The 25,489-nt window shown below is 37.4% G+C and overlaps 1 protein-coding gene across 2 annotated transcripts in view; it reads left to right on the top strand.

Annotated features, from left to right (window-relative positions):
- The window catches only part of DNAH7 (dynein axonemal heavy chain 7), a 226,978-nt gene that overhangs the window by 141,322 nt on the left and 60,167 nt on the right, over window positions 1-25,489 (top strand). For both annotated transcript variants that reach the window (XM_090282024.1, XM_090282032.1), the window contains 4 exons: window positions 508-688; window positions 2,988-3,173; window positions 8,552-8,715; window positions 22,204-22,358. In XM_090282024.1, coding sequence (XP_090138150.1) covers window positions 508-688; window positions 2,988-3,173; window positions 8,552-8,715; window positions 22,204-22,358 — 686 coding nt within the window. The remainder of the gene's footprint in view (window positions 1-507; window positions 689-2,987; window positions 3,174-8,551; window positions 8,716-22,203; window positions 22,359-25,489) is intronic.

The following is a 25,489-nucleotide window of genomic DNA, read 5'->3' as shown; positions in this document are numbered from 1 at the left end:
AGAAAATAATTTAGATCCATCCTATTTCCTACATAGTACCTTTTATTGCCAACATACATAATTATAAGAAAATTTAGTTCTATTTAAGGGTATATTCTGAAATTTAATAAAAGAGGTAAAATGACACATATAAAATATCTCAAAATATCTCACCTTTTCTTCATCAGAATTAAGCCTTAACAAATTAGGCTACTTTCCCCAAACACTGTAGTATTGTACACGAATATGCTATTCTCCTTTTGCAAAATCACCAAAATTCTACACTGACAACAAATATTTTAGTTTGGGTAAAAGATAATTGCTTATTTGAAAACATTGTGCATATTTGGTATCTATTTTAACAGTCATTTCTCAAGTAGCAGGATCAGGCTGACTTATTCTCAGATGAAACGGCATATAGAAATTAGTATAGATTGAGTTATAGTAAATATGTTAGAAAAGCAAATTCAGGGAGACTGCACTGGAATATTAAATGTATATTTCATTTTCCAATTTTACTTTTTGCAGAGTTGCAAAAATAGTAGCTCCTAAAAAGATAAAGCTGGCTGCAGCGGAAGGGGAGCTTAAAATCGCCATGGATGGTCTTAGAAAAAAGCAGGCAGCCCTGTATGAAGTTCAGGACAAGCTGGACAAGCTTCAGAACAAACTGGAACTAAATAAAGAAAAGAAGGCTGACTTGGAAAACCAGGTATAGGGTGATAGAGGCAAATATGGGCAAATTGTCAATTACTGTAAATAAAAATGATGTTCATGTTAGCATATAACACAGCAATCCTCTTTTCTTGCTGGTCAGGAGTTGGTGAACTGTGGCCCACAGGCCAAATCCAGCATTGCCCATCTTTATGGCCCACAAGCTAGTCATGGTTTTGACATTTTTAAATGATTACGTATTAAGTGGTTACATAAGTACCTATATAACATCCTCAATTATACCTCTTGGGCCCTAGAGCCTAAAATATTTACCTTCTGGCCCTCCCCCCCAAAAAAGAAAAATATTGCCAGTCATCTCTGCTTTATATTATCAAAATATTGAGCTAGATTATTTAACTTACTCTTCATGTTATAGGTAAGGAAATGGATAATCAAAATATTAATTGACTTAGGTTTTTTAAGAGTTTATGGCAAAGCTGTGATTAGAACTCAATACCCACAACCATACTGTGTCCACTGAAAATATCTTTAAGACTAAAAACATTGCTCTAACTTACATAGTGATACTGTTTGCAAAAAGTAACTGCTAAAGCTGGATTTCCAGGAAAAAAGTCAAATACTTTGTAACAGTCAGAATTTATTGGGTGCTTATTATGTGCAAAGCATTGATGTTGTGAGAGAAGTATGTATTTATCTCATTTATTCTCATAACAGACTCCTGATGGAGGTTATCTTTTTGTACCTTTTTGTAGAAACTAAAGCACAGAAAAGCTGAGCAGCTTGTTTATGGTCAACCCAGCTTCTAAACATTAAAGCTAATATCTGAACCCAGGCAATCTGACTCTGATAGCTATGCTCTTTCCCATAGTACCAGACTGCTTCTTTCTATAGGATATGTACACATATTCTATATTTGTACAGATCTGTGACATGGTACTAATATTTAGAAACGCGACCTATTATTGGGCATGATTTCCAAGTGATTAGTTTTAAATAATATAATAGACAGTATGTTGTTGCTCACTCTAACCATGTTTAAACTCTGTTGTATGTTTGAAATTTCTATTTATTTTTCAAAATAAAATGTTTAAAATTATGGTACTAAAAAATTAATATATTAATATATGTATACTAAAAATCTGCTTTTGGAGGATAAATTTTAACTAAAATATTTTTACTTACTAGTTTCTGATGACAGCTTTATTATAGTCCAAGACCTAATTTAACATTTCAACATCATTGAAAGAATAATGGGTGAAGAAAGAAACTAGGAATACAAAAACTATTAGAAAAGGGAAAATTAAGAAAAATTTTTAATTTAGGAAGTATCAAAAATATTAGCAATTAGATATTTTTTGCTTTTTAAACCTATCTTTAGATAAATCAATACAATATTTTATATTCTTTTAATCTGAAAGCAATTATTTAATATTAATAGCATTAGGAAAAATATAAACCAATTTCTTATTACAAAGTAATCTAAATGTTTCTATTTTTTATCAATTATTTTTTTCCTCTTTTCATGTGAATTATTTAATTTTAAACTTTAAGATAATCTTTACTTATTCTTATTTTCTTCCAAAAATGATAATGTTAAATCACTTAAAATTAAATCAGGATATTCAGTGATAATAGGATGTCACTATTGCATGGGTTGAATGGCTTTCCCCCAAGTTTGCTACCTTCATAATTACCCTTTTTATTGTTTTAATTACATTGCTTAATTATATATAATTGGATTTGGTTAACAGTCTTTTGCACAAAGTAGGCTCTCAGCTATTGATTGATGACCCAATTTAGGGTTAATTGCAAGTGTCTTATGTAGGTTGACACAGTTTAACAACTTGAAAATTGTGCTTTGTAAGTAAGCATAAATTATTAAAACTTTTAAACATTTAACCTTTAAAATGATCAAATCAACTATAAGTTAAATGACTGGAAAATGTTCACAGAATATTTAAAATAAAATGCATTTAGATTATTAAAGTGGAGGAAAACATCTATATTTGCAAGAGAATGTCACTTATTACTTACTTAACTTTTATTGCCTCATACTTTAGGTCATTTTCTTAAACAGAACTATGTTAGCATTATGTGATAAATATAATTTCATAAGTTGTATTGAATTAAACAATTATGGAAAAAGTCAAAAGCATCATGAACTTCTCAGTGTTCATAAGGAGGTATCTCACATTTTCCTTTTAGGGAGTTAAAAAAAATTCCAATCAGAAGTTTATAATTTAAAAAAAAAATTATCTCTGAGGGTAAAAGCTTACAGAAGTTTAAAGACGCATTCTGCTTGTGGATGTTGATCAAAATTTACTTTTATTTTTCAGGTTGACTTGTGCAGCAAAAAGCTAGAACGAGCTGAGCAGTTGATTGGAGGCCTTGGGGGTGAGAAAACGCGATGGAGCCAGATAGCTCTAGAGCTGGGGCTGTTGTACACCAACTTGACAGGTGATATCCTCATTTCCTCAGGAATTGTTGCTTACCTGGGAGCCTTTACATCTAACTATCGACAGGTAAGAGATCCCAGTGGATTTGTAAGGTCCCTTTCTGACCCTGCCATAGCAGCCAACATTAATCTTAGGGATGTTTATTTGTTTGTTCTGTTAAATGTGAGAAGTAAAATTTTAGTTCCTAAACAAGTATAAAGGTATCAGTATTGTATGTGTGTTTTTTATCAACTAATCCTTGTGAATTTCAATAATAAATCATTTCCAAATCACTTCAGAGATTGAAACTTCAGGGGAGAATACAGTGAGCTTACTTAATAACCAATTGATAACTGACTTTTTTTCCTTAGAAGACAAAGACCAGCCCTGGCTGGTGTGAGTCGGCGAACTCAGCACCAGCCTGCAGACAGAAAGGTTGCCAGTTTGATTCCCAGTCAGGGCACATGTCTGGATTGCAGGCCAGATCCCCAGCTAGGGGCCTGAGAGAAGCAGCTGATCACTATTTCTCTTACACATCATGTTTCTCTCCTTCTGTTTCTTCCTCCTTTCCCCTCTCTCTGAAAATAAATATGTAAAATATTTTTTAAAAAAGAAAAGAAAACAAAGACCAAGTTCCCTGCTTTCAATTCCTGCCCCTTGCCAAATTCTACCCCAGTCTCTTCCTTTTACCCAACTCCTAACCCTGTTTCTCCTCCCTGACTTTTTCTTCCACTTTCCAGTCCCTTTATGAACAAAATCCAACAGATTCTTCAACGTCTTTAGGAAAATTGAGCTAAAATCCAACCCTGAACATGGCCCTATCAAAGCAAGAGGAGGAATTTAGAAAAATTAAAAATTAAAAGAAAAAAAGGGTGATGAAAATAAAGAGAAAGAAGAAAACTAAAACACTGTGGCAATAGCTTCTGTTGTCAAACAAGGAGAAAAACAGAAAATTATAACACCTTTATCATTTTATAAAGCATTTGCTCGCTTGTGGTCTTAGCTGAACCTCGCTTAATCTCACAACTTTCTCTTAAGCAGGATTTTGGTGGCCATTGTTTTGGTTTAGTTGATTATTTTGTTGCTTTGTTTGTTTTTACTAAATGGGCTTAAAATCCTTACATAGTTAATGCTTCTATCTTTAGTCTTTGGGATTCTGGTAACCCTCATCCTGGTGTACAGCCTCTATATTCCGAGTTTTGTCTATTCATTGTCTCTTTGAATGACTGTCTATGGTTATGGCATTAACATCTTATAGTTCAAATAGTTCAAATTCAACATAACACTATTTACCTCATAGTAGATTTGTTAATATGACAATTTCAGAGACTGAGGCTTATTAAAATTAAGAGAATTGCTCAGTCACACAGCTGATTAATGACAGAGCAGGCATGAGACTTGAATTCACCTAAATTTTTAATTGAGCCCTCTTTCTCTTCTCCTACCCCAGCTTGGAACAGTGCAAGGAGTAGCGGTAGCCACCCTTTCCCTCTCTGTTGGCTCCCAATATAGGTGTCTGCACTGGCTCCTGCTTAGCGTCCAGTGCCATGCCAGCCAGTACCATTCCTCCCAACGCAAACCCCTCTGACAGACTCCTTCCAAGGGACTGCATCTTGCTGACTTCACAGCCGCTTCTACCAGAATGGGGCTGCCAGCCAGACCACCACACCAATGCTTCAAGGAAGTGTTGAAGTCCAAAACTGAGGCCTTGGAGTTGACTGACAGAAGCAAAGCAACAGTCAAGATACAACCAAAGCTCATAACTCCTTCTGGGAACACACATCCACTCTCTCTACTCCTGATTCATGAAGCCATATCATCCCATCCTATATTACCAACACAAAACCTTAAATGCAGTTTTCTCTCTTCCTTGCTTCACTGTACCAACCTAAGCTTTCACTTTCCTGAAGGAGTCTTTAATATAATTGTTTCTATGAATTCATTGTTTGAGTCCCACTGCATGATCTTCTCTCTTTTATTTCTCTTGGGTAGCTGGCAGTTTACAGTCACCCCACCAAGAGTTTCCTACTCAATTCTAATTTTAATATATATGCTGCCAAAGCAAGCACCAGGCCCATTCAATTCTAAACATAATAGTTACAGTGGCAACTTCAGTGTTCTACCCAGATTCCCTCCTGGCCTCCTGAGCTTTCATATTCAAAAACAAACACGTGTGTCTCTTTTTTGGCACATTTCCCTTGGGTTCTTAGAACCCACTTGCCCAGTGCTTGGAGAGCTAGAATTGATGGAAATTTACTTCCACCTGGCTCAGGCCTTCAAGAATTACTGACAGACGTGAGAACATGAGCGCCTGTCTCCCTTCCCTCTGGTTGGGACAACTCCAAGGAGTAACTTACCCCGCTGTAGAATCAAGATGAAGCCACCTGCTGCAGAACCTGATGACCCATCACCTTTACCTGGATTCTTCCAGTCCTTGTCCTGCTTCCTCTAGTATCCCTTCTTTCATAAATCATTTCACTTAAATCTTCACTTCAGAGACTGCTTCTGGGAAACCCAACTAAGACAAAAATACCTTATAATAATCTTGGTTCTTTTCTAATACCAAAGCCTCAGGATATGAAGAACCTTCAATAAGTAGCTGGATTCCCCTCCCTCCAAGCTTCAATCTAAATAGTTGTCAATTCTTCATCAACCCATTTGTAGAGTTGCTTGTACTCTTCATTAAAATAAAATAGAAAACTTCAGTTCTCCTAAGATAACTGGGCCCATTGTACTTCAACTGCAATGCCCATGCCAACTGCAAAACAGAATCCTAAAGTTTTATAAGGACATACAAGCCCTGGAGTTCAATTAATTTAAATTTTCTAAGTGACCTTTTCCCTGTCAATAATCAGTCAAAACTGTTTTGGTGCTGGTCAATATTTTCACCAAGGCAACACCCTTAATGGTTAGTTTTTCATTTCCATCATCTATCTTGCCACCTGATTACCACCAAAGCCCTAGGCTTTTATTTTGAGATGCTTGTTGAGAGCCTCTCATGTTCATTTCAGTTCTTCTCTGCTGCTACATCCTTACAGACATATAATTGGGTCATTTAAAATTTTAATCCAGAGTTCATCTGTGATAACATATTATCCCTGTAAACTATAAACAGCATTCCACAACAATTAATTGCTTTCAATTTCTCTTATTCCCCATGTCATTGGCTGCCATGCCCACTCCAGCATCAAGCTGTGTCTGAGAAAAACTGCAGACCTCCCCCAAAAAACATGTAAGTCACCTTGTAGCCTGACAACCAAGAGATCAAAACACGCCAATAGCAACTGTGTGCTAGAAGGAGAATACAAATTGGAAATGCTATCAGCCCCTCCTCCCTACACCCAGACCAAAAAAAAAAGTGATAGTTATTAAGTACTCATGAGAGGCAAGCTTTATGCCCCCAATGTTTGCCTTCCAGTGCTGTACCTGTGAATTTGTTACATTACATGGCAAAGTGACTTTTCAGCTGAACTTAAAATAGGAAGATTATTTTTGGTTAGCCTAGACTTGACTATAAGATAAGCCTAAAGAATGATAGGACCATGTCAAACGGATGTAGAATTTAGCTTAAAGGTACTCCACTAGCCAAATCATCAATGATTATAATTATAAGAAAAAGATTGTAACTCTATTGGTGATAGATGTTAACTAGACTTTTTGTGGAGATCTTCTCACAATATATACAAATATCAAGTCATATTGCACACCTGAAACTAATATAATGTTATATGTCAATTATATCTCAATTTTAATAAGAGAGACAATAGGAAAAGATAAATCTATACTGACATAAATTAATAAATTTTTAAAATGAGTGCCTGACAAAACTCAGAATATTTACATAGCTACAAATATCTTCCCACAAAATGCTTATTACAAAGGGAAAGGGGAAAAGAGCAACTTAGTGGAAAAGTTATAATGCAATATTTCATAAATACTGTCTTAACTCAGTTTTGAATCATGATTAAAAACTCTGAATTCTTTACTGTGGGCAGTTTGCTAAGCCCTCACCCAACCATTTGCCTTAGCAGGCACTAATACTCCAAGGTTATAACAGGCACATACTCACCTTCCAGAGGCCCCGCAGATACCTGATACCTGGGAATTACCCCTTCTTAGTTGTGTCTGGAATTGTTCTAAATACCCAATACCCAGGAAGCCCATGAAACATAGCTTGTCCTACATACACTGTCTCCTACAGGTCCACCTTGTTGCTACCCTGTATCCAGGCGCAGCCTCCTTTGAAGCAGCTGCTCTCATTCAGAGTTATAACAGAATTCTGCTTCTCATCTATCCAAGTGTCTTTGTGTTGTGTCCTGCCATCCAGTGAAGCTTTAATCACACCTAAGATCATGTAATTATGAGACGGAAGCCTGGCAGACAACACCATAATCAAGTGATGAAAATCAGCATCACCAATAAGTGAACAATTTGAAATCATGTTCCATTGATGGAATGCAGTGAGAAGAACACAACATCCTTTTTGTAATATTCTTGCCAAAGGTGCATAACATGAACTGAATCATGAGGGAACATCACACAGACCCAAGTAGGGGGCCCTTCTGCAAAATAACTGGCTAATCAAGGCCATGAAAGTCCTCAACTCCCCCAAAACTGTTGTGGCATTTCCTGGGCAAACCTAAGGGAATATTGGTTGCACCTACACAGAAGGAACCCAACGGAGGTGGTAGTGCCCACCATACCCTCTCATCCAGCACCATTTCACACACACAGCATCCTCATCCATCCCTGGGTTGGTTCCAACAACACATGTATTCATCTTCTCTATGCCTCTTCCTAACCTATTTCTCCCTAGTCATGTCTTTCACTATTTCTGAATTCTTTGATCTGTAACCTCAAATTGATCCTTGACTTCTGACATTTTGAGTGTGAGCCTGGGCTTGAAGAACGCTTCCGGTTCCTGAGCATCCCAGGTGGGGCATCCCAGACTCCAATATATGTCCTGACCTTGCTGGTTTCTAATCGTCCTGCCATGGTTCCTCCCCCAGGGCATGTGAGAGCCAGAAATAAATGTTTTCTATGTCTTCTATCAGTTCAGATTGGATTTACTTTTATACAATAATACTGTATTCTGTTTGCTGGCTATTTGTAATTTAAAGAAAATATATAGAAAGACATGGTGGTCCCCAACTACTTTGTCAGGTGAAGCTTTAGAATAAAAATTGGCAATTATTTTTTACAGATACAAAATTATGGCTTTAATATTAAGTGATCTATCTAAACTTTATCTTAACATTGGATAGAATTAATTTTCATTTGAATACATAATGGACCTTCTAACCTATAATTTATTTGAAAAAATCTACTAACACAAATCATTTTTAGGTAGAATTTCAAAAATGGTTTGTTGACTCAATGAATGAAGCGTAATCGTATAGTTTACAAAGTTTTCATTTAGTAACCTCTAACATTGAAAAATAATCTTTATGTGTATGTCTTTAAAGAACCAAACCAAGGAGTGGATAAAACTGTGCAAAGGAAGAGGTATCCCCTGCTCTGATGATTATTCCCTTATGGGTATCCTGGGAGAAGCAGTGACAATTCGAGCCTGGAATATTGCTGGGTTACCTTCTGACTCATTTTCCATTGATAATGGAATCATCATAATGTAAGAAAAATATTTTTCTCACAAATGGTCTCTATTAATCAGTAGATTTATTTATCTGTGAAGCTTTTTTTTCTCATTTTTTAAAATTTTATTGATTATGCTGTTACAGTTGTTCCAATTTCTTTTCCCCATGCTCCCCTCCACCTTGTGAACCCCTCCCTCCAGTTCTCCCCGCCTCTTAGTCTCTGCCCATTGGTTTAGCATATAGTTCTTCTCAACCTCTTCCCATCTACTCTACTCCCTCCTACTATGCTTCTTAATTCCTGCATCATCTCCTTCCCTTTTCCCCCTTCTCCCTCCCCGCTGACCTCCCCCCAGTAGGTTCCCCATACTTATAATTCTTTTCAAACTCTCATTGCCTACTTAGTTTGCCTTTTTTTCGATTCCCTAGCTTAGGCTATTGGTTGTTGTGATACAGTTTTCATTTAATGTTCATAGTTTTGGTCTTCCTTCTTCTAAACAAGTCCCTATAACATCTCATATAACAGTGGTTTGGATCTAACAAACTCCTTCAGTTTTACTTTGTCCTGGAAGCACTTTCTCTGCCCTTCTATTTTGAATGACAGCTTCGCTGGACAGAGTAATCATGGTTGTAGGTTTTTGCTTTTCATTCCTTTGAATATTTCTTGCCTGTAAAGTCTCCTTTGAGAAATCCACTGATAGTCTAATTGGGACCCCTTTGTACATAATTCTTCTCTTCTGTCTTCCTGGGTTTAAGATTCTCTCTTTATCTTTAATTTTTGACATTTTGATTATAATGTGTCTTGGTGCGGTCCTCCCTGGGTCCAGCCTATCTGGAACTCTCTGTGCTTCCTGGACCTGTAAGTTCATTTCCTTCCCCAAGTTAGGGAAGTTCTGCTTCATTATTTTTTCACATAATTTTTCAATTTCTGGTTCTTCTTCTTCACCCTCTGGCAATCCTATAATTTGAATGTTCGTTTGCTTATAGCTGTCCCAGAGGTTTCTGAGCCTCTTATCATATTTCTCACTTTTTGTTTCCTCTTTCTGCACTGGTTGACTGTTTGTTCCCTCCCTATGTTCCGATTTGTTAATTTGATCCATGGCTTTCCCTTCCTCACCACTTGTTTTGTATGTATTTTTATTCATTTCAGCAAGATGAGCATTCATTTCTTCCCTGTCTTGATTCAGCCCCGCTGTTAGGTCTGTAAGCTGCCTTATGACTATAGCTCTGAACTGAGCTTCAGAAAGATTCGCTATTTGTTCATTGGTCGAGGCCTTTATTTGTTTTTTTTGTTAGCTGTGTGACTGGTATTTCAATCATTAATTCTGCCATTCTGACCGTTTTATTTATCTTTCCTTCTCGGGCGGGGCACTGTCACACCTCCTACGCTATATTGGGTGGAGCCCCGTGTGCTCGTCACAACCTGGCAACCTTTCTCACCACACTGTGACACTTTGTGTGGGGGCGGGGGTCCAAGATGGATTCCTGGTGTTACTCTCCGCTTAGGAACTGGGAGCCTCCTCCATCCCCACACCCTCCGTGCCTCACAGTCTGAGGCAAGGGGGGTCTGCCTTCCCTGGCATTGGAATCGCGAGCTGACGGGTCTGGTCTGCAGCTGGGGGTGCTCCCTAGGCGCTTCTCTCCTCCCCCCAAATACAGGTGTCTGCTTACCGGGTCCCGCTGTTTGCTGCTGCAGCTGCCACCTCCAGCACAGTTCGATCTTTCAGCCGCGGTTTTGCACCTCCTACCCGTCCAGATGAGCACCACTTATTTATCACTTCATATGTTGGACTTCCATGTAGCTTTATTGTCTGGAACTTCTGGTTATTTTTGGTTTTGCGGTAGTTGTAGTCCTCAGTTGTGGAGGGAGACAGAGCGTGTCGCTCTATGCCTCCATCTTGGCCAGAAGTCTCCTGTGCAGCTTTTTAAAGTAATTACAGCTAGTGAACTTGATAGTATTGAATAAAAAGTTTGCTTAATTAGCTAACTAGCCTCTGGGACAACTTTAAGCATACCAACATTTGCATCATTGGGGTGCTACAAGGAGAAGAGAGACAGCAAAAAATTAGAAACCAAATTGAAAAAAAAGACAGAAAACTTTCCTAACTTAGTGAAGGACATAGACATATAAGTCCAAGAAGCACAGAGAGTTCCAAAATGAACCCTAAGAGGTCCACACTGAGACACATCATAATTAAAATGTCAAAGGTTAAAGAAAAAGAGAATCTTAAAAGCAGAAAGAGAAAAGCACTTAGTTACTTACGAGGGAGTTCCCATAGGATTCTCAGCTGATTTCTCAAAGAAACTTTGCAGGCTAGAAAAGACTGTCAAGAAATATTCAAAGTGGTGAAAATCAAGGCCCTATAAGCAAGATTACTCTACCAAGCACAGCTATCATTTAGAATCAAAGGACAGATGAAGAGCTTCCCAGAGAAGAAAAGGCTAAAGGAATTCATCACCAAACCATTACTATATGGAATGTTAAAGGGACCTATTAAAGAGGAAGATAAAAACTTGAACAATAAAATAGCAAAAATGCATATCAATCAACAATTGAATCTAAAAATCAAAATAAGTAAAGAAGCAGAACAAAAACAGAATCATAGATAGAGAGAACATTTTGATGGTTGCCATATGGGAGGAGGATTGGGGAGATGGGTGAAAAAGGTGAAGGATTAAGAATGCAAATAGGTACTTACAGAATAGTCATGGGGATATAAAGTACAGCATATGAAATAGAGTAGCTTGTATATGCATGACCCATGGGAACTGCCTGAGGGAATGGGGGTGCTGGGCAGAGGGGGAAAAAGGAGAAGAATTGGGACAACTGTAATAGCATAATCAATAAAATTTAATTTAAAAAATAAATTAAATATGAATAATCACTTCCTTCTCCTATTCATATTGTGATAGTTGAGTATTGGGGACCGTGGTAAATAAACCAAAAACTCAGATTTCTCACTTAGTTTTAAATCGATCTTTAGCAAAAGAGCAAAACCCTACCATAAGTAAATTAAGCCCAGAACTTTTATTCCCACAGTTTTGTTTTTGTGAGTGAATGAAAGGTGCAGCAGTGGGTTGTTGGGGGATGCTGTTGGATGTCCCATCTGGGTGTGGGGCTAGCTTAAATGATATGAATACACTTCTGGGTCATGGGCTGATTCCAGCTTTTACAACAATGGCTGCTATTCTTAGAATTGCCTTGTCAGTAGATAAATATCGGGAGACTGGACTGAGAGAATGCTGGAGGCTCATCTAGCCTTGCTATTACCCCAGGTCTTACCTGCCAAAAGCTAAAGCCTTCAGCCTGCCCCAGTGTGAGGATGATCATTGTTTATGTGTCATTTCCAAGTTCACATTGCCATCGATCAGGAGGAAATGTCCAGTTCTGTGTCATGTGACTATTTTAATTAGTTTTTAGTCTACTACTGAAAAAGTTATTGATAGTACTTAATTTAAAGTAAAAATGGTTGAGACATGTGAATTTTAAAAATAGAATTAATCACTACCATGAAGACCAGTTATTCTTAAATTTTTTGTATGTAGAGCAGGCATGTTGGCTGTTTCCATTGTTGCTGTTGGACTCAGTCCCAGGAGACGGATCAAGGGAGCCCTTACTCCCAGGACGCCTGGGACATGGCGTGGCGGGCTCTGCCCGTGCGCCCATGAGCGCCGAGTGCACGTGTGGTTCAGCCCACCGTAGGGTGAATTTGAAATGTATTCATTAAAAGTTACCTTGTGATTTTAGAGGACGTAGAGAGTTAAGTATATAGTCAGTAGTTCCCCTTCAAGTGCCTTCACTTTACTTCTGATTTTTCACTACCCAGTGTAGAGGTTCCCTTTTCTTTTCCAATTATATTTGACATTCGGTATTTGATTAGTTTTAGGTGTCCCGCATAGTGTTAGACAATCATATATACTTTAAGTGTTGCCCCCGTATTTTAAGTACCCCCCTGGCAACATACACAGTTCTTACAATGTTACTGTTTCCTACGCTGTCATCTGTTACAGGAGTTTTGGGTTGTGATGATGAACAATTTGATAGTCAAGTAGTATTTGGGGCCCATTTACTGGCTACATGTTTGCCATGCAGTACGCATATTGTTCTGTAACTCATTTTGATTTTGTTCAGCTAATTTCTTGAACTAATTTTCATTAATCAGCAGTCCTGGGCCTAAAGATAAAGATACCCCCGATTTATATTTTGAGTCAAAATGGTAGCTTTCCCATAATCGTAGGTACCCCTCACCAACCTGTTTACCAGTGTTTGTTTGAGAGTTAAGACTGTAAAACACAGCATTTTAATTTTTAACAGTGTGATAATAGAGATATTATTCTTCCCGTCATTGTTCAGCTCAAGTCATTTTTAATTCTTAATTGCCATTTGTATTATTTCATTTTCTTTTTTTCCAGTTCCTTGGATTATTAGTATTTTTGTAACTGGTTTCTTAAGAGCTCATATGACTAAAATGTTAACCATTTCTCATGCATTACAAATGAAATACCATGTTTTTGTTATTTTACTGTGCTGTTTTATTTTTGGTTGTAAGAACTTGTGTATTGAAATATAATCATTTCTGTTTAAAAAAAAAATTTTTTTTGTATGTAGTATTTATGAAGATTATTCCACAAAATAAAACTCTGGTGAACATTTATGTTTTGCTTTTGGCCAGCCAGACCAATCAACTTCTACCTAAACAGTCAGGTGTTTGCTTTTTTTGTTATTATCGTTGCTGTGATTTTTCTCTCAGAAAAAAGCACTTTGCTTTTTCCAAACTCTTGTGAATATATAGTCGGTCATGTCCCATGTAGTGGTAATTATGTCTATTGTTTTGATTTGCAATATATATAACTTTGTTCCACCTAGCAGGACATCTTTAACCATTATATCCATTGGAAGCAAAATTGATTCTTTTTTTTATAGAAGATAAATGTACCTTTTCTTTTGGGTCCAGTCATATTCCACTAATAATAGAACTGTTGATGAATATTTCTGCTTTTAAGATTCCAAACCTTTTGGTAATTATTTTTCAAGACAACAAACTCACGTTTCAGAGAGATGAGGTAGAAAATGGTATTGATCAGTCATAACCCCTAGATTTTTGTCATTTGTTGTAAAAATGTTGAAATATTAGCAAAAATTTATGGTAGCAATTTTACTAAGAAAGAAACAACATTTTTCATTCTTGGCCTATTTTGTGAACTTATTTTGGTAATCTTATAAGGAGAGGTTTCAGTAAATAAGTTTAAGGTAATTGTTTTTAAGGTGATTATTATTTAATGTGATTATTAAGTATCAGATAAGTGTTTTATTTAATTGCATGGTGCATTCTTCCATTATCCAGAGATACTTGCTTGATGATGGTAATACCTAATATTGAGCACTAACTAAGGACCTAATTCCATGTTAAGCACTTTTCATATCCAGCTTCAGCTGAGTGAAGAGTCAATTATTTAGGGAAGCTGAAAAAAACTATAAAACGTGGGTAGGTTAGAATATAAGTAACTTTTGGAACTATTGACGCCTGAAGTTCCTTGGCTAATTAGAATTTCAAGGGCTAGTGATAACATTAAATGGAATTGGATTGTATCTGAACATTTCGTGGGGAAAGTATTAGAATTGCTTAACAACTTGTTAAGTAGTCAGACCTATAACTAATATAACTCTGCTTTTCAAAACTGTCTTTCTCATTTCTATAGGATCTGATAAATGAGGTTTATTTCAGCAGCAATAATAACTGAGAGGAACACCCACTATTTCTTGTCTGTTCTTATTTATTTTTATCTGTGTGTTGTAAAGAAGAAAACAGCAAAACTTGGAAATGCACCATGTTCTTTTTTTATTTGCCAGGATAATACTTTATTTTCCCAAATGGTTGTATCAATAATATGCACCAACCATGCACAATTTCCCATTATTCTACTTCCATGCACATATGTTATAGTCAGACTCAAATTATTGTTAATGTGATATGTAATGATAGTGTCACATGGAGGGTTTTTTTTTTAATTATGTATTGGTGTGGGGTGAACAGCTTAGTGGTTAGACAATCATATACTTTACAGAGTATTCCCTTCACTATTTCCAGTACACCCACTGACACCATACATACCACCAGTTCTCCATCTGTGTCTGTGAATCTGTTTCAACTTTGTTTGTTTATCTTGTTCTCTAGATTCTACATATAAGTGAAATCATATGATATTTGTCTTTCTCTGACTTATTTCACTGAGCATAATACCCTCTAGGTCCATTCATTCTGTTGCAAACAGTAAAATTTCATTTTTTTTTTGAAGCCAAGTAATATTCCACTGTATATATGTGCCACAACTTTTTAATCCACTTGTCTCTTTATAGACAGTTGGGTTGCTCCCATAGGTTGGCTATTATCAATAGCACTGCAATGAACATATTCTTTTGCATTTATGTTTTGGGTTTCTTTGGATATATTGCTTGAAGTGGAATCACTAGATTGTAATGCTGATCCATTTTTAATCTTTTGAGGAAACTCCATACTGTTTTCCATAGTAGCTGCACCAGTCTGCATTCCCACCAACAGTGCATGAAGGTTCCCTTTTCTCCACATGCTTGTCAATACTTGTCATTTGTGGATTTATTGGTGATGGCCAGCCTGACAGATGTAAGGTCATAACCCATTGTGGTTTTTTGCATTTGTCTGACAATTAGTGACATTAAGCATTGTTTCATAGGTCTGTTGGCCATTTGAAGAAGTGTCTGCTCAGATTCTCTACCCAGATTTATTATTATTTTCATTTTTAAAATATTTTATTTATTTACTTACTTACTTACTTTAGAGAGGGGAAGGGAAGGAGAGAACCATCAATATGTGAGATGAACACCAATTGGTTGCCTCCTGTAGACCCAAGCAGGGACCTGGCCATGTGCCCTGACCAGGAATCATACCAGTGACCTTTCAGTTTGTGGGACTATGCCCAACCCACTGAGCCATGCCAGTCAGGACAGATCCTCTACCCATTTTTTAATTAGATTGCTTGTTTTTTTGGTGCTGAGTAGTATGAGTTCTTTATAAATTTTGGATATTAACCCCTTACCAAATGTGTAATTGGCAAATATGTTCTCCCATTTAGTTGGTTGTCTATTTTTTTGATGGGTTCCTTTGCTATGCAAAAACTTTTTAGTTTGGTGTAATCTAATTTGTTTATTTTTCTTGTTTCCCTTTCCTGAAGAGATATAGCAAAAAAAACATATTGTTATGAGAAATGTTTGAGATTTTGCTGTCAATATTTGCTTCTAGGATTTTTATGGTTTCAAGTCTTACATTTAAGTCTTCAATCCATTTTGATATTTTTCTTGTATAAGGGTAAGGAGGTGGTCTAGTTTTACTTTTTTGCAAGGGGACGTCCAATTTTCCCAGCACCATTTGTTGCATAGACCCCCTTGTATGCTCTTGCCTCCTTTGTCATATCTTAATTGACCATACTGGTGTATAAAAATGCAACTGATTTCTGAATATTAATTTTGTATCCTGCTACTTTACTGAATTCTTCTATCAGTTTTAGTAGTTTTTTGGTGGAGTCATTAGGGTTCTCTATATACAGTACCATGTAACTGCAAATAATGAAAGCTTTATTTCTTCCTTTCTAATTTGGCCTTTTATTTCTTCCTCCTGTCTGATAGCTATGGCTAGGACTTCTAGTATTATGTTGAATAAGAGAGGTGAAAGTGGACATCTTAGTCTTGTTCCTGATCTTAAGGGAAATACTTTTACTTTTTCCCCATTGAGTAAAATGTTAGCTGTGGGTTTGCCATATATGGCCTTTATTATGTTGAGGTGTGTTCCCTCTACTTCTACTTTGCTGAGAGCTTTTATCATAAATGGATGCTGGATTTTGTCAAATGCTTTTTTCTGCAACTATTGATTCGATCATGTGATTTTTATCTTTCATTTGTTTATGTGGTGTATCACATTAATTGATTTGTGAATATTGTATCAGCCCTGGCTGGTTTAGCTCAGTGGATTGAGCGTCGGCCTGCGAGCTAAGTGTCGCTGGTTCGATCTTCCAGTCAGGGTACATCAGAGAAGGAAAACTCTGACTCCAAAAAAACCTCCGCTGCCTTGCGGCATACCTCTTCAGGGGAAAGGCTAAGGGAGTAAACCCTGACAGAAAATCCGGAGCCGGAGTCCCTAAGGCGGTTTGACGTTGTAGTCAACACCGGCAACTCCTGCGGCGCACCTGAAGCCAAGCTGTATTGACTCCGTCTTTCCCTTGGACCTTTCAGCTGCGAAGAGAGGGGGGGTCTGCTGCATGGGCAACAGCAGACCCTCCATATCACCCTGCCCAGGCTCTGTAGCTTCAGCATCATCGCAAGATGTCGATACAACACGGGAGGAGACAGATACCATGTCACTCCCGAGTCAGACTGCACAGCCATTCTCGGCGGTGCAGATAGACTCTTGAGAAGCTACACCATCGTCTCTCGAGACGGACGGCTGCCGACGGAATATTGTATCAACCTTGCATCCCAGGAATTAATCCCACTTGATTACTGGGTGTGATCTTCCTAATGTATTGCTGGACCCGGTTTGCTAATATTTTATTGAGGATTTTAGCATCTATGTTCATCAGGGATATTGGCCTATAATTTTCTTTAATTGTAGTGTCTATCTGGTTTTGTAACTAGGATAACGCTGGCCTTATAAAATGAGCTTATGAGTCTTTGCTCCTCTTGAATTTTTTGTAATAGTTTGACAAGAATAGGAGTTAGTCCTTTGAATATTTGGTAAAATTCCCCTTTGAAGCCATTCAGTTCACAACTTTTGTTTGCTGGAAGTTTTTTTTATTACTTCCTCTATTTTATTAATTATAATTGGTCAGCTCAGATTTTCTGATTCAGCTTTGGAAGATTATATGTTTGTGGGAGTTTACCCATTTTGTTCAGGTTGTTCCATTTGTTGCCATATAGTTGTTCATAATATTTTCTTACCATCCTTTGTATTTATTTGATGTCTATAGTTACTTGTCCTCTTTCATTTCTGTTTTTGTTTTGTTTTTTTTAATTTGGGTCCTCTCTTTTTTTTTGTCTTTATGAATCTGGTTAGAAGTTTGTCTATCAATTCACACTTTGAATAACCAGCTCTTGGTTTCGTTGATTTTAGGTATTGTTTCCTTCAGTCTCTATGTTATTTATTTCTGCTCTAATCTTTATTATTTTCTTCTTTCTACTCACTTTGGGCTTTGTTTGTTGTTCTTTTTCTAGTTCCGTTAGGTGTAAGGTTAGATTGTTTACTGAAGATTTTTCTTGTCTCTTGAGGTAGGTCTATAATGGTACGACTTTCCCTCTTAGGACCACTTTCTCTGTGTCACATAAGTTTTGGGTTGTTGTGTGCTCATTTTTATTTGTCTCAAGGTAACTTCTGGTTTCTTCCTTGATTTAATTGTTAACCCATTTATTATTTAGAACCATGTTATTTGATCTCCATGTGTTTGTGTGTTTTCCAGTTTTTTCTTGTAATTGATTTCTAGTTTCATGCCCTTGTGGTTGGAGAAAATGCTTGATTTAATATCACTCTTCTTAAATTGGTTGAGACTTGTTTTGTGCCCTAACATGTGGTCTTTCCTAGAAAATGTTTCATGTGCACTTTTAAAAAGTGTATATTCTGCTGTTTGGAGATGAAATGATCTGAATATATCAATTAAGTTCATCTGATGTAGTGTGTCATTTGAGGCCACTGTTCCCTCGTTAATTTTCTGTCTGGAAGATCAATCCATTGATGTCGATGAATGTCAAAGTCCCCTACTATGGCTGTATTACTGTCAATTTCTCCTTTTATGTCCATCAAGATTTGCTTTATATATTTAAGTGGAGTGATCCCTTTATCATTATGTAGTGTCCTTCATTGTCTCTAACTGTAGCCTTTGTTTTTAAGTCTATTATGCCAGATATAAATACTGCTACTCCAGCTATTTTTTCATTACCATTTGCACAGTATAACCTTTTCCATCCCTTTACTTTCAATTTGTATGTTTGTCTTTCTATCTGATATGGGTCTCTTGTGGATAGCATATATAAGGGTCTTTTTTTCTAATCCATTTAGCTACCTTATGTCTTTTCACTGTAGCATCTAATCTATTTACATTTAAGGCTATTATTGATAGGTATGTATTTATTGCCATTTTATTATTTATAACTATGTTCCTCTGGGTTTTTTTCTCTTCTCTTCTTAAAGAAGACCCTTTAATATTTCTTATGATACTGATTTGGCAGTAATGAACTTCTTTAGCTTTTTCTTGTCTGGGAAGTTCTTTATTTCACCATCAACTTTAAATGATAGCCTTGCTGGGTACAGTTGTCTTGGTTGTAGGTCCTTGCCTTTTCTCACTTTGAATATTTCACGCCAATCCCTTCTGGCCTAAAATATTTCTGTTGAAAATCAGCTGACAGTCTTATGAGAACTCCCATGTAGATAACTGTCTTTCTCTTGCTGCTATTAAGATTCTGTCTTTATATTTAACCTTTGGCATTTAATTATGATGTGTCTTGGTTTGGGCTTCTTTGGATTCATCTTTTTTGGGATCTTTGCATTTCCTGGACTTGTGTGTTTTTTTCCTTTTCCAGGTTAGGGAAGGTTTTAGTCATTATTTCTTCAATAGGTTCTTGATCCCTTGATCTCCCTCCTCTCCTTTTGGTACCCCTATAATGTACATGTTGTTATACTTCGTGTTGTCCCAGAGGTCCCTTAGACCATCCTCATTTAATTTTTTAATTCTGTTGCTCTGCTCATCACCATGTGAAGATACAAAGAGAAGATGGCCACCTTCAAACCAGTCTCCAGAACTGCGAAATAAGTGTTAGTTATTTAAGCCACTCAGTCTGTGGTCATTTGTTATAGCAACCTGAGCAGACTAAGACAGCCTTTCACTCTATGCACAACAAAGGCCTCTATGCCCAGTCTGCTATCCACAGAGATGGGTTTTCCCTCAGTGTTTTAGGTAACTGCACCATCACTGCTGCTGCCATGGTAATACAGTTCTGTGGCTGGAGCTTACTGGGAGCTTACAGTAAGCTCCTCTGCTTTTGAGATGTTATTCCATGGACCAGTATTCTCTTAGAAAATGTCAAGTTAAAGAATGAGTTAATTTGTATGGTGTTTGTCAGATGTTTTTTGCTTTTTCCATTTCACTAGATTATCATAGTCAAGTGTTATTTGATCTAGGAATATACAATTTAGTTGGGTAATGCAGGTAAGAAATTGTGGAATTGTCATATAGAATATTATCATTATATGAAAGCGTCACAAATGTAATATGGGTAAATTACTGAAGTTTAGAGAGAAAAGATGGGCTTTGTGAACTGTGTAACATTTAAATTGACCCTGAAACATGAGCAGGAGTTAAACATAAAAATATGAGGACAAAATGCATTTTGGACCAAAAATAACACCATGAACATGGGTATTGTGGCTAAGAAATTGAAAGCAACAGAAGGAAGAGTGAATCATTCAATCTCTTTGGGGAAGCATAAATGCAGCCAAACACTCACACAGATCCTCCAAACTTAAAGGTATTTCTAAAATGGGACAGAATGAAACTTTTACATATTTATAAGTTGTATTCCTTTCTAATTTTCCTTCTTACCCCCTTTAATTTCTTATGAATAGGATTCTCTTTTTATTAGTTGTATCTGAGACATGAAACTACTCTTTTGGTCTCGTTTCTTTCTAAGTATAATGCACTGGAGTTGTTAATCCTCCCAACAATCCATATGCTGAAACCCTAACCCCAATGTGACTGTGTTTAGAGATAAGGTCTTTAAGGAGGAGATAAGGTTAAATGAGGCCATGAGTGTAGAGCCCTAATCCAATAGGACTGGTGTCTATATAAGAAGAATAAGAGACACTACGGATGAATACACAGAGGGCTGTGTTGTCTGGCAGCCAAAGAAAGAGGGTTCTGGCCCTGGCTGGTATGGCTCAGTGGATTGAGTGCCGGCCTGTGAACCAAAGGATTGCTGGTTTGATTCCCAGTTAGGGCACATGCCTGGGCTGCAGGCCAGGTCCCCAGGTGGGGGGCATGCTAGCGGTAACCACACATTGATATTTCGCTCCCTCTCTTTCTCCATCCCTTCCCCCTTCTCTAAAAATAAATAAATAAAAATCTTTTTTTAAAAAAAAGGGTTCTGGCGTAACTGAATTTGCCACACCTTGATCTTGATCATCCAGCCTCCAGTACTGTGAGAAAAAATTTCATGGTGTTGAAGACAGACAGGGGTACTTTGCTATGGCAGCCCAAGCCAACTAATACATTATGTAAAGCTGATACAGAGGCGGGACTATCTTCTTTACCATATGAGCTACCCATTTTGTGTCTGTCTGTAAATCTCATGCTAAAATATATGATTACTTCCATTTGGGGGGACAAATTATCCAATAAAATTCTAAATTTATATTATAATGAAATTGAATTGAATATATTATCTTGTTCTATCCCCACTTTTTTTCTCTTTTGCCTCAGTTTCCTTTTATTTGCTGCTTCCGCTCTTCTGTTATTCTGTGTGAATTATATGTGTTCACTTTTGAAGACTTTCCTTAGGGAAGTGGCCACTGTTATGGCTTGTGTTTACTAAAACTTCTAAGAGAAAGAAAAAGAACAGTAATCTAATGCTGATTACATTTTATACAAGGGAGAAAGCTATTTGGTTGGTACTATATGGTGATGGCAAGTACTGGTTAACCCTTTGTAACCCCACAAGACCCTGAAAAATAAACTGGGTGTTTCATGGTTCACTGTTCTTGTTTTTATCATAAAAGGAAGGATGTGAGTGAGAATAAAGCAATAAGTATGAACTCTCCTGTAGTGCAAAAACCCTGACTTTCAGAGGATATATTTCTGGCCAGAAGAAGTTCACAATCACTAGGCAAATATGTAATAAGCTACTTATATGACATTAAATATACAAGTGTTTGAAACAAATAGTGACTCAACTATTGTCTTAACACTTAAGGGTCCATGGCTATTATGAAGGTTAGATGATATACAGTTATGCTTTTCACCTTTTTCTAGACCATTATATCTTTAATGGTCTAGAATTCAAAGAGAAATATAATGTCTCAATTATTTTTCTCTCTTGTGCAAATGATAGCAGAGAGAAGCTTGGGGTGAAGTAATTTGCACAAGGTCGCAAGAGTAATAATGGCAATGCCTAGTAAAGAACTTGAGTTTGCTGATTTCCATTATGTTAATGGTTGACATTGTGACTTAATTAGCAAAAGCAGAAAATATTTTCAAAATGTAATTTAACATTTAGATAACTGCAATTTTCCAAAAGAAGTAAAACACTTGTGTTAAGTTTGCCAGATGGCTTTTATAGTTGCCATTCCTGTAGCCTGCTCAATTTAAATGTCTCTGCTTCAAGAACATAGTTTCTCATAAGTAAAAAGTAAAACATTACTATTAAGTCTAAGCTTTAAGAAAGTGATATGTATGTGATTAAACATAGAGACAAATCCTAGCTTGACCAGCATCATTTTTCTTCTCTCCTTCAGGAATGCAAGAAGGTGGCCTTTGATGATAGACCCTCAAGGTCAGGCTAATAAATGGATCAAGAACATGGAAAAAGCTAATAGTCTTCATCTAATTAAATTAAGTGATCCTGACTATGTCAGGACTCTGGAAAATTGCATCCAGTTTGGTACTCCTGGTACGTATTACAAAATGCCTGGAGTGGGCACAATTAACCTAAATGATGTAGGTTCTTTCTTTAAAAAAAATATTTGTGTCAGACTCATCTTAAATAATGACTTTGTTAATTTATTTCATTATTTATTGATAATTAATCAAGTGAGAACTTTAAAGATTATAGTTCCAGAAGGGTAGGACATTTTCTTTTTTCTTTTTAAAGTATATTTTATTGATTATGTTGTTACAGTAGTTTCAATTTCTTTCCCTTTGCTCCCCTCTGCCCAGTACCCCCCTTCCCTCCAGTAATCCCACCTCCCTTAGTTCATGTCCATGGGTCGTGCATATAAGTTCTTTGGCTTCACCCTTTCCTATATTATTCTTAGCTTCCCCCTGTCCATTTTGTACCAACTGATTATGCTTCTTAAACCCTGCACCATATCCCCATTTCTCCCCCTCCCCACTCCCAGCTGATAACCCTCCAAATGATCCCCATACCTATGATTCTGTTCCTATTCTGGTTTGCTTAATTGGATTTTGTTTTTATTTTTTAGATTCAATTGTTGATAGTTGTGAGTTTGTTGTCATTTTAGTGTTCATAGTTTTGATCTTCTTTTTCTTATGTAAGTCCCTTTGATATTTCATATAATAATGGCTTGGTGATGATGAACTCCTTTATCTTTACCTTGTCTGGGAGGCACTTCATCTGCCCTTCTATTCCAAATGATTGCTTTGCTGGATAGAGTAATCTTGGTTGTAGGTTGCTTTTCATCACATTGAATACTGCTTGCCAGTCCTTCCTGCCTGCAAAGTGTCCTCTGAGAAATCAGCTGATAGTCCTATAGGCAACCCCTGTAGGCAACTCTCCGCCTCTCTCTTGCTGCTCCCAGGACTCTGTCTTTATCTTTCACCTTTGGCATCTCAATCATGATGCATCCTGGTGTGGTCCCCTCTGGGTCCAGCTCGCCCAGGACCCTCTGTGCTTCCTGGACCTGTATATCCATGTCCTTCACAAAATTTGGGAAGTTTTCCTGATATTTTTCAATTCTTGCTTCCTCATTCTGCACTGGTTGACTTTTTTCTTCCTTATGTTCCAAATCATTGATCTGAACCCCAGTTTCTTTCCCTTCACCATTGGTTTTGTGTGGATTTTCCTTTGTTTCACTTAGTATAGCCTTCACTTCTTTTCTTATGCATTTGCCGTACTCAAGCATATCAGTCAAGCCTGTGAGCATCTTTATCACCAGTGTTTTGAATTCTGCATCTGTTAGGTTGTCTATCTTCTCATCTGTTAGGTTGGCTATTTCTTCGTCACTGAGTTCTCCCACTGGAACCTTGATCCGTCTCCTCTTTTGGGCCATACTTCTCTGTCTCCTCATTCTGACAGGCACCTGTGTTTGTTTGCCTCCACATCCCAAGTAGAGCTGTCACTCCTGTTACATTATAAGGATCGGAGACTTAGGGATTCGTCAGTACAGAGTGACCTGTTTTGCCACGTTGTGGAGCTGTATGCGGGAGAGGGGTTCGAGAGGGAACAATGCTACCCACTCAGCACTCACCCTTTTCCAGGCACCTCTCCCACTTCTGCACTGAACTGGCGCCCCTCTAGTTGCTGCCCTGGCTGTTGTTCCCAGAGTGGGTAGGTCTGCGGATGTTCTAAGACCGTGGGGGTCTTTTAAACAAACGGACTCTGCTGAACGACTGGCAGTTTCTGCCTTCACCCCAACCCCCACTGGTCTGCACAGTCAGAAGCAATGAGGCTTGGTTTTTTTCCGGTGCTGGCACTGTGAGCTGCGAGGTCCGGTGAGAAGCTGGAAACGCTCCCCGGGTGTCCTGCCTGACTTTTTAAAACGTGTGACTGCGCTTTTCTGCCAGCCTGTCGCTGCCGCCACTGTTGCCAGCACCACACCGCGTCCTCTCCACCCCAGCTCTGCCCCTCCTACCTGTCTGGATGAGTATTTCTTCTTTATATCTTTGTTTGCTGGACTTTCATGCAGTTTAATTTTCTGGAACTTCTGGTTGTTTCTAGTTGTGAGGTAGTTGTATTCCTTCTTAGTTGTGGAGGGAGACACAGCGTGTCTCTCTAGGCCTCCATCTTGGCCAGAAGTCCAGGGTAGGACATTTTCTTTGTCTTAAGATTCATTTGTGATGTATCCTCTAATTGAGCTGTTTTAATTTTTGCCTTTCTTTGACATTCTTCAGTTCTCATAACTCCACTTCTACAATTAAAAGGGCCACATCATATTCCAGAACTATTTTAACACATTAGCCCAATTATCTGTTTATTCTTCTCTTGAATTAAACAGTACATGGCTTGGCTTGGGTCATGATGTCTATGTCTAGGGAAGTCCTGGGAAAAGAAAAAAACAGCGACTGAGAGGAGATTTTAGCTGGGCAGTAGTTGAAAGAATGTCAGCAAATCCAGTTACTCAAAAGTTTTTCAAATTTTAGGTCTTATAGAGTATAATCCCTTTAGGAATGGTCACGATTTTCTTCTTTGGAGTACTTGTATGTTACTGTTACTCTAGAATGTTTTTGTAATTACTAAGTGAAAGCAAGGTTCCTAGGGTATTAAACATGAATAAGACATTAACCTACTCCTTAAATAGTTCAGGAGTTAGAGGAGGCTTCTCTGCAGAAGAGTAAGAAAAAGGCTTCAAAAACTAAGTGTTTTGAGATTGCTACCACTATTACTAGTGTTACTAATAATAACCGTAATAATTGTAGCTAACATTCAAGAGCATAAAGTATAAGAGTGACATTAAAAAAAAAAACAAACTTTTGAGTCCTGGCTGGTTGGAGCATTGTTCCGTACACTGAAAGGTTTTGGGTTCGATTCCTGGTCAGGGCACATTCCTGTGTTGCGGTTTCCATCCCTGGTTGGGGCACCTACAGGAGGCAACTGGTCGATGATTCTCACATTGATGTTTCTCTCTCCTTCCCTTACTCTTTCTGTAAAAGCAATGAAAAAATGTCCTCAAGTGAGGATAAAAATTACTTTTGAAAAATAATATTTGAATAGGAAAAAAATATTCATATAGCTAAAAAAGCAAAAAAATAAAAAATAAAAACACGCAATTTGAATGTCCCTCCTATCTTGTTTCCCATCTGCTCAGTTTCACTAAGGGCAAAAACCAACAAGGATGAATATGT

The sequence above is a fragment of the Furipterus horrens genome, unplaced genomic scaffold (genome assembly GCF_987537825.1).
Source record: "Furipterus horrens unplaced genomic scaffold, mFurHor1.1.pri manual_scaffold_1, whole genome shotgun sequence".
Lineage (NCBI taxonomy): Eukaryota > Metazoa > Chordata > Mammalia > Chiroptera > Furipteridae > Furipterus > Furipterus horrens.
This window is presented reverse-complemented; position numbering and strand designations above follow the sequence as displayed.